We start from the raw sequence: 10,159 nt of genomic DNA, 5'->3' as shown, positions 1-10,159 counted from the left end.
GGCAGCCCAGCCCCTCACTCGCTCTTGCTCTTCCTGAGTGGTCGATCACGGTGCCTGCGGTCCACGCCCCCCTGTCCGTCTCATCCTCTGCTCTGAGTCTACAGTAGCCTACCTCTTTATCAATAACTCGCTGCAGCCCGTCTGTACTTTATTGCGCGGTGATTGAATCCAGCTCAATTTGTGCGCCGCCGCTTGAAGTAAACCAGCGCTTACACTACGGTCCAGTCTTTCTGACCCACCGGCTCCTTGAATAACACCTCTCTGCTTGGCTGGAACATCGTGTCCTTTGTGGAAAAGATGACTGCAAAGCATCGAAGGGGGAAAGGCAACCACAAACATGAAGATAACTTTTTCAAAAATGAAGTTACGGAGTCAGAAGTTCGCACAGGAGTGGATAATCACGCTCTCCACTTGGTTTTATTTCTGCTGATTGTAATTGGCGGTGCCACTGGCGCATGGTTCTGTTTCCAGCAGCACCAAACTTTAACCTACTTAACAGACAATCTCATGGGCATGCAGATGAAAATAGTCAAACTACAGTCCTCCCACGAAGAAATGCGACAGTCAAGTAGTGAGGTAAGGAATTAAAAATAAGTAAGCAGCCCCCTGTGAGAATATGATAGTCACCTGAGTTTGCAGCCATCAACAGCACAAGACTCCTCCTGTGATGGCCTTTATATCCTATATGAAAAAGAAAATTATAAATCTTTTCATGAGGTTTCTAATTCGCACAAACACTTATTAAACAACTAAATAAGAAAAGGCCTGAGCACATGCTCACACTGCTTTGCCACTTACAAGTAAGGAAAGTTAAGACCTGCAGGCCTATCAGATTTCAAAATGCCAACAGCCTGACTGGAGTGAGTACAAAACGCTATTTCTAATATCCATACAGCTGCCCACGTTTGTAATGAGGATTATTCTTGACCTATTACTACTGCAGGGACTTTATCACATAATATACAGCAAATCTACTCACTATTAAAGTGCTTTGTGGAAATATGTATACCACAAGTCAAGAACATACTTCCAGAGCTGTGCAGAGGATGCTGCCAAAATGATAAACAAAACCGTAGTGCCAGGACTAAATTTAGTCTGTGATTTTGATATGGAACACCAGTTAAGATGTGGTTTCCTCTCTGAAATGACAAAATACGCTATGTCTAAATACTGTGTATGATTCCATAGAATGGGTACTTATTCCCCTAGTTCCCCTAGTTCATCAGCATGAATGAACTGACCCCGGTATGTCACAGCAAACCGTTGTTCATGGCTTCCTTGAGTTATGTTTCACTCTACAGTGACGTTGACATTCATGGTATTCCAATAATGTTTAAGTTGCTGCATGCAACTTCAGGGAGATGAGCAAGACTTTTCAAAAGTACTTGTCTGCCATGCACCTTAGGTTCAGGCAATCCAGTGTGATAAAAAGATTGCATGAGAACAGCTGTGCTTGCTCAGTCTTGTTACAGACATATTTCCAGTACCAGCAGTAAAGTGTTTTATATTGTGACTCATATGTTTGCCACTGTTCTGATTGGTTGTTTAAATTTTGATATTGGTTTGACTACTTAGATCATCTTCTAGGACAGTAAATCTAGAGATTTCTTTTCTTGGAGCATTTGATTGACAATAATTGGGATTTAATGAAAAATTAAACAGGTTCTTCCAAATTATTCCAAAACAAATACATGCTTCTACAGCTCATGCCTGCATCAGGTGGGCTTAGCGCGAAGTAGTCTTGCCTATAATGCTTATATACCTTGATATGGTAGGAGAAATGTAGTTTTTGTGAGTTAATTAATAAAAGACCATATATATATATATATATATATATATATATATATATATATATATATATATATATATATATATATATATAAAAGCATCTCTGTCATCTCAGAAGTTCGGTAACATGAAATAATTTCCCTAGTTTTTGGATTCCACTTATACAGTAGTTATGAGACTATCAAACCACCAGCTCAGTGAGAATAGCTAGTCCCTCCGATTGGCCAGCTCGACTTAACATCCCGCCTGAATGTCTCTTTGCAGCAGCACGTTTCCGAGAGCCTGGAGACCCGCCTGAATGCCCTGGAGGACTCTTATGCTTTGGCCCAGAAACAGGTGGGCATGGCCTTGGCTACAGCTGAACAGCTCAAGACGTCTGACCTGCCTGCTCAGGTGCTGTCTCTCCACACGGAGATGAAAGCCCGCCTGGCAGAGATGCAGCAGGCCACGGTGTCTCTGGAGCAGCTGAGCCAGCTGCAGACCATGCTGAAGGGGAAGAGTGAGGAGTTTGAGGGTGTCAGGATTCACGTGGAGGACCTGGCCACACTGAGCGCTGAGCTTTCCCAGAAGGTTGAGGTCTTGACAGGGAGCGTGGGAGAAGTGGAATCAAAGCTGGAGGACCGAGTTGGACAGGTTGCCACGCTGAGTGCCACCCTGGACGGACAGGCCGCCGAGGTGCTCCGACTGAAGGAGCAGCTGGACACCTACCAGGCTCAGCTTGAGGCCAGCACACTGGAGATGGCTACCGTCAGGTAGGTTGTGGAAAAAGCAGCAGCTTTTTGGAGCTGTGGAGAAAATAGCTCACCTCCTCTGACCCGTAACTTTATGTTGGCTTTGTCAAAGCCCTGTTGGCTGCCACTGTCTCTGTGTTGTTCTAGGCCAGTGTCGGTAGGGCTCATATTCACATTGTAAGATTGCCCTGATCTGTTTGAAAAGTTTCTATTGATTTTTGGAGCTGAATGGTTTGCATAAAATGTCCTTTTTGTATGTAAAATGAGCGCTCTTTGAAGCTTATGTAAACATTATGTACATGTTCCATTCTTGCACATGTCACATTAGAAGAAAGCAACGTAATGGAAGGCATTTGTGTCTTCCTCTTACAACAATAAATGTTCAGGCTTCAAATAATACTTTTATTATTATTATTATTATTATTATTATTATTATATGGCAATCTGTTCCCACAGTTAATAACTGCAAATACATTGTCTGAAACAGAGATTTCCCTTCTTGTCTTTCAGAGGGCTGCTTGAGAGTGAACAGTCCCAGCGGCTCCAGCAGGCCAGTGTGGAGGAGCAGCTCAATACGGTACGTCCGAGTCTGCAGGATCAGAACTCGGCAGCCCAAAGTCTGCACTCTGAACTCGGGGCTCAACTTTACCCAGGTTACCCAGGAAATAGTCTATATTCTTGACGTTCCACTTCCGGGATTGCTCGGGTGCCACAGGAAATTCCGCCGGATGCATGTATTTTCAGTTTCCTTCTGCTTTCTTTGTGTTGGAATTTTAAACTCCAGTGGATTTTTCAGTTTTAGAAGTAATTGTGTATCATTAGTTTATACTCAAACTGTAATGGTATGTGCTGTCAGCACACATGGTCTCTTTACTATTTCTGTTTACTGTGTTCCCATTAATTTCAAGGAGCTAATTGCCTGGCATGGAGTCTCTGGTGTATTCCCATCTCCACTTACATTCGTGCAGTATAGATTCTTGTTTTGTTTGTCATTTTTCTCTCATCACATTTGCAGAGACACCTTGGTGGTCCAGATAGCAGACCTGTAAATGTTTTTCTGTCCAGTCTGCAGCCTACTACTACTGTATGAACTAATATGCATTATTCTATTGCGTTCTATTGTTGTAGCCAGTGGGACAGACAGAGAAAGAGACAGCTTCCGCAGCCGAAGAAGAGGAAGCCCCTGCAGCTGAGGAAAAGGAAGCCCCTGCAGCTGAGGAAGAGGAAGCCCCTGCAGCTGAAGAAGAAGCTGCAGCAGCAGCAGCAGACGAAGAGGAAGTTCCTGCAGCAGAAGAACAAGAAGAAGAAGCTGCAGCAGCAGCAGCAGCAGCAGCAGCAGCAGAAGAAGAAGAGGAAGCTGCAGCAGCAGCAGCAGCAGAAGAAGAGGAAGTTCCTGCAGCCGAAGAAGAGGAAGCTCCTGCAGCCGAAGAAGAGGAAGCTCCTGCAGCCGAAGACGAGGAAGCTGCAGCAGGGGAAGAAGAGGAAGCCCCTGCAGCTGAAGAAGAGGCAGCTACAACAGCTAAAGAAGAGGCAGCTCCTGCAGATGTAGAACAAGAGGCATCCAACCCAGAAGAAGAGGCAGAGGCAGATGAAGGAGCAGAGGCCAGTGAAGGAGAGGCAGCTGCGGAGGATGAAGCTGGTGTGGAGCAGGAGGACTCTGTGACAGAGGAAGGGGAGGCAGGAGAGGAGGACCAGACAGAGCAGGATGAGTCTGTTGCTTTATCAGAAAAGACAGCAGAGGGGGAACAAAGTGAAGAAGAGCCTGAAGAGGAGAACCAGGAAGCACATGAAGAGGAGAGTCACAAAGCAGAGGAAGAGGAAGAAGAAGAGGAGGAGGAGGAGGAGGCAGTGTCTGAAGGAGAGAATGGACTGGGAGGGGAGGAAGTGTCAGAAGAGGAACAGCAGCAGCAGGATATAGCAGCTGAAGAGGAGGCTGATGAAGAAGGAGAGGAGCCATTAGAAAATGATGCTTTACCAGAGGATGAATGTAAGTAAGAAGAAGGAAAAAAAAAGTGACAGTGACTTCAATAAAGCCATTTTAAATGGAAAAAAATATATACATCAGACACATTAGATATACACACATTTATATATATATATATATATATATATATACATATACATTTATATAAAAATGTATGTATATATATATATATATATATATATATATATATATATATATTTATATAAAATATATATATATATATATATATATATATATATATATATATATATATATATATATATATATATATATATATATATATATATATATATATATATACACATACATACATACATTTATATAAAAATGTATATATTGATGTCACTGCATTGGATCAAACTAAATCAAATATTTTCTTGTTTTGTTTTGCAGAGTGACCAGAAAGGGATTCTTTTCCACACCGGACATATCCACCAAGGAGAATTGAAACTTTCTCAGTCTAAAATCACAGTCTTCAATGACAAATACCGTATGAAAGCATTATTGATTGCTGTTGTTTAGGTGCAGTATTCATTATGTGGTTGCTCTTTTGAAAGGCAGACGTCAGTTAGAAGAAATCAGTCGCTACATGCTGGAGTCCAAGCTGAATCCTGTGCCTCAAAATATGACATGGCTGTTAAGTTATGTAGGAGATGAGAAATTCAGGGTTTACCTGCCAATAACAACCTCAAAAGCCTTAAGAGAACTGTCTTTCTACGGAGCATTTTCCACTCTTCATAACTCGCCCCTTTAAAAAAAAAATATATATATATATATATCAAGGTTAGGCTGTTAATGACATAACAGCAAGCAAATGCAAAACATTTTCATTAATGCACTTGAAGCCATAAGTAATGCCTGTATTGGTGACATTAAATGTCTTTTTGTCACTGCCTGAAATGTATCCTGAGAATTTTAGAAGGGAAAGAAAACTGTTGCAATAACTTGATGTATCCCAGTTGTTTACACAGCCAACTAAAGTGCTAGCAAAAAAAAGCATCTTTGATTCCTGAATGTTTTTTAAAGTATAGGACAAACTGTAGTTGATAGTTGTTGTTTTTTTTTTACTTTTAAAAGTACATACAGTATGTGTTTCAGTTCTTTAAAATTTTTTTAACTGATTACAATTCCACTCAAACCTACAGTAAACACCTGTAGCATTGTAAGATACAGTGGTCTAAAAGTCCTCTACCAAGAACTGCTTGAGCAATATCATTCTACTGCTTTAATACTTTTAATTTGATCATTTTAATTTGAATGTACACAATGTCAATGTCAGTTCAGACTTTGGATCATTTAGTGCTGCTGTGGGTCTTTAACAAATAACTATGCATATTCTATGCAATATTTAAAAATAAGTTGTTTGTAACTATCAGAAGAGTTTAGTGAAGCACCTCAGGGACAAATTGCTCTCCAGATGGATGGAAAACTATTACACTACTACAGCTAAATCATTAAAATGCCACCCTGGGAACTGATTACATCTTTAATGACAAAACCTGTCCTTTTAACTAAACCGTACCAATAATTCACTGTTGATAATCAGAAGTCTTGAATCAAAGTGCAGGTCAGTGCAAGAGTTCATAAAGGCAGTCGAACAGTAGCTGAAATACACGGGTTCAGGCTCGGCTAGGAACCAAACGGAAGGACTACTTTACACCGCAGAGTCATGTTAGGCGTTTTAGCTTTAGGGTGCGCAAAAAAGGAGTTTCCCAGCAGGACACTAACCCTAAACATGGATCGAAACTATGCCAGGACTGAAGGAGGAGCGAGGAGTGCCTGTGTTAATGGCTCCACAGTCACCTGATCTCAACCCTGCTGTACAGTACCTGCACATGTCTGGGAATATTCGAAAAGAAAGTGCAAAACATCCCAAAAATGCTCTGAAGACAACTGGAATAATGTGAAATCTCAAATAATGCAGAAACAATGTGCAAGCTGTGATTAGGGCAAATAGTAGACATAGCAGTTATTAATAATATCAAATATATTATTGTGAAAACGACCTCTTTGGAGACATGACAAATGTTTGTGTATTCATGGTGTACAGATGGCTAAATAAGTTTCTGATAAGTGGATTCAACAGAGTTCTTGGTAGTATAGTAATACTTTGGCACCACTGTTCATTTTACTAAGACTTTTCACTTGTACAAAATGCACTGTTTTTGCCAATACATTGGTTACTGTCAGTATGACATACTCACGTTGTCATGTTTTTAAAATAAACCCTGGTTCTTTCACTTTTGTATACTTGATTCTGTGCTGTTTTATATTTAATTCATATAGATCATATTACATGACCAGTGCTTGGAGCCCCCCACTGTCCCAACACAACAAAATTTCTCTCTCATCCTCTGCCATACTACAACAATCAAAAAGCAAATTATGTGACAGTATCACAGTAGCAGCTCCCCTACATCTTCTTCTTTTACAAACCGGTCAAATGGCCTCCAGATTTTCTCATACACACAATTTGCCTCTCAATATATACTGTATGTCAGTCCCTCCATGGACATACATTTCGCCATATTCTTGATCCAAGCACCACCTCCGTTTTTCTTCCATGAGAGCTGTAGTCCATTTTGCCTGTAGTATAGCACAAACAAAAAAATCTATATTCTTGGGGTTTCAGATTTGTTGGATACAGGTGTGGCAAAAATCATCGTAGGGTCAAGTGGAATGTTCACAGACAAGATGAACATAGTTTTATTGATCACCTCCCTCCAGAATGTTGTCATTTTGTCACACTCCCAGACATACATACATGTTCCTTTAGACTCACTACCAAACGGAATGTCTTAAGTGAAGTGTGTATAGACTCGCTTGCATTAGACCTTTGGTAGACAGAAAGTCTAAATTGATTGTGTGTGCATCATTAAGATAGGCCGGAAGTGACTCTCTCTCTCTCTCTCTCTCTCTCTCTCTCTCTCTCTCTCTGCATTCTAGCCTGTTAGAGTCATTTTGTTCAGCCTCTCCCACACATCACTGCTGCAGTGTCTCAGTGCCTCAGTCTCTGACCTTCCACGGGGACCATGCAAGCATTTGTTCCCAGGTAAGTTTCAGAGAGACTGACTGATGCTGTTCTATTCCTGGATTCTTATTTCACCAATTACATTTTCAGCCTGACAAGCTGTTTTGGCAAAGCTCCCAGTCCTCCTGTTTGTCATCTTAATTTGGAGTAACGATGCTCTGTACAGGTGCTGCAGGCCTCTTTGAGAACTGCTATAATTTGAGTTTGTAGTTTCTTACTTTAGGGGCTGGAAATCAGTCCCTTTCTTTGATCTACTTGATTCGCTTGTTTATGTACATTAGTAATTATTAGCTGAGGGATATTATTCTTAGCAACTATTTTAACGTATTCATTATTAACATTATTCATTATGTACCTTAAGAGGAGCATTTTTGTAAATATAGGTTGCACATTTGGGTGGATAAAACCTAAACATGATTGTAATTGTTACAGTTAATGAATATGTAAACATCTTCAGCTGGGGTAGCTGCAACTTGTTTTGTGGTTGATTATTTTACTGTGTCATTTCTCGTCTATAGTCCATAAGATCCTATGCTTTGTACATTATACAGTGTGCGGCGACCAGCCCGCTGACTCTCAGTCAGGGTTCAGGGTGACTTCACAACTGAGAGATCAATACCAGTAAAAGCGTAGCAGAGGAGGGGCAGGCAGCTCTCTGGGTAAAACATGAGCCTCTCCACTGATGCTTGCTCAGCTCTTTCTGCTGTCTGTTAAGCCTCTTGCAGAAAGAAATCGAGCTGAGGTCTTAAAGCACAATGAAAATGCATTTTCAGAGCATCTTGCCTCCTTAATCTGATGTATTTCCTGTTAAAATCATAATGGTGTAAATCAATGGGATGTTACACCTGCTGATGCAGCATGAGGCACATGCATATATACACTGCATTTACTATTAGAGACATTTTAAATGTGTCTAATTCTTCTCATTAAATCATTGCATTTCATTAATTTGCTACTGGGTATTTAGGAAAATAGCATTTGGGGGTGGGGGGGCATTAATAAGGACCTAACAGGTTGATTGAGCCATGCTGTCCACACACCAACAAAACAAGACACATCACATTCTAAACAGTGCAAATATGCATCACTTAAACTTGTTGTTGTGCTATTTAAAATATATAAAAGGCCAAAGTTCTTTCTGTATGTCTAAAAGTCAAAACACAAAAGGTTGAAGAAAAAGTTCAACACTGATACTACTCTATGCTGCTTCACACCTTTTTGGAGCACTATGTTATAATATACACAATTTACAGTATACTATGTTGGTTGGAAGGTGTTGTTGCTGTTGACCTATATTATTGATTTTGTTACTTATAATTCGACTTATAATTATGGACACATCTCCAACACAGCTGTGGATCATCATGTAATCATCACATAGTATTTGTATTTAAGTATACACTATACACCGTGTCACTTTATTACTACGTGTCTTGAGAAAGGTCCATGTGACCGAAACTTCGACCGACCAAATAAACCAAATGCAGATGTGACAAGTGTGGGCAGGAATTTTCTTTCTATTTATTACATATAATTGCCCCATTTGATTTGATTTCATATTTGATGTCATAATCAACTGAGATTTAAAAAAGTGCTCCATAGAAAAAGATTTTTCTTCTTCTTCTTCTTCTTCTTCTTCTTCTTCTTCTTCTTCTTCTTCTTCTTCTTCTTCTTTTTTTCTTCTTCTTCTTCTTCTTCTTCTTCTTATTATTATTATTATTATTATTATATAATTGCCCTGATCAGAAAGTGTATCCTTTGATGTACATATCTCTATTGTACATTTCTGGGACAGTGCCATGTAGAAGTCTTATTACTTTAAATCTTTATGTTTACTGTTTTCTTTTTCACTGACCCAGGGCGTATCTGACCCCTGTCAGGGATGAAGAAGCGGAGTCTCAGAGGAAAGCGAAGTCTCGTCATGCCAGACAGACCCGCAGGTCAACACAGGTAAAAAACAAATGGCTTACAGAAGCTGAGGTTTTATTATATTGTTTTTGACTGTTGACAGTGATAAAGCCGTATGAATGTCCTGCAGGGCGTGACTCTAACAGACCTGAAAGAGGCTCAGAAGACCAACAGCCAGCCTCCTCCAGACAGACAGACGCAGGAAGGAGGCACTCTGGATGAAAGGACCTGTCTGAGGAAAGGCATGATGGATGACAGACGAGTCAAAATCGGCCTGACAGAGTCCACGGAAACAACGGAGATCAGTCCGAAATGGAGCAAAATGGACGAGGTTAGCAGGAGAAATGTATGCAGAAAAGTGGTTTTGGCTTTCTGCTGCAGAAGTGGTTGGTTTGTAACTTTGGAGGATGTTTGTGATTTAACTGTAACTTTGGATTTTTTTTTTATTTTATGGATGTACAGCAGGGGAACATTGAACCCAGGTTAGAAACCCTCGCTGAGTCTCCGATACCAAACCTTTCACATTCATCTATTGCTGGATCCTGTGGCCTGCTTTACTGCAACAACTCCTTCAGAGGTCAGAAACGCTGTGTGTGTGTGTGTGTGTGTGTGTGTGTGTGTGTGTGTGTCACCCACATATCCCACTGCTGTATTGTTTTTCTTTTCTTGTGACCTAATTAAAATCCATAAGTAGAAAAGTATTGAAGTGGTAACCCT

The 10,159-nt window shown here is 40.5% G+C and overlaps 1 protein-coding gene across 1 annotated transcript; it reads left to right on the top strand.

Moving 5' to 3' along the window:
* zgc:66479 (neurofilament medium polypeptide) lies at positions 1-4,514 on the top strand. Its single transcript, XM_028582563.1, has 5 exons — positions 1-576; positions 2,053-2,540; positions 3,030-3,096; positions 3,648-3,830; positions 3,930-4,514. The coding sequence occupies exons 1-5, from the start codon at positions 298-300 to the stop codon at positions 4,512-4,514; spliced, it is 1,602 nt and encodes a 533-aa protein (XP_028438364.1). The 5' UTR covers positions 1-297.
* Positions 4,515-10,159: the final 5,645 nt, after the last annotated feature.

This window comes from Perca flavescens, chromosome 7 (genome assembly GCF_004354835.1).
Source record: "Perca flavescens isolate YP-PL-M2 chromosome 7, PFLA_1.0, whole genome shotgun sequence".
NCBI lineage: Eukaryota > Metazoa > Chordata > Actinopteri > Perciformes > Percidae > Perca > Perca flavescens.
This window is presented reverse-complemented; position numbering and strand designations above follow the sequence as displayed.

Bases quoted from the DNA above. Each gene is read 5' to 3' on its own strand.
- zgc:66479 (XM_028582563.1), top strand. From the start codon at position 298: ATGACTGCAAAGCATCGAAGGGGGAAAGGCAACCACAAACATGAAGAT. The intron at 577-2,052 runs GTAAGGAATTAA...GTCTCTTTGCAG, and splicing joins TGCGACAGTCAAGTAGTGAG to CAGCACGTTTCCGAGAGCCT. The intron at 3,831-3,929 runs GCAGCAGCAGCA...GCCGAAGAAGAG, and splicing joins AAGAACAAGAAGAAGAAGCT to GAAGCTCCTGCAGCCGAAGA.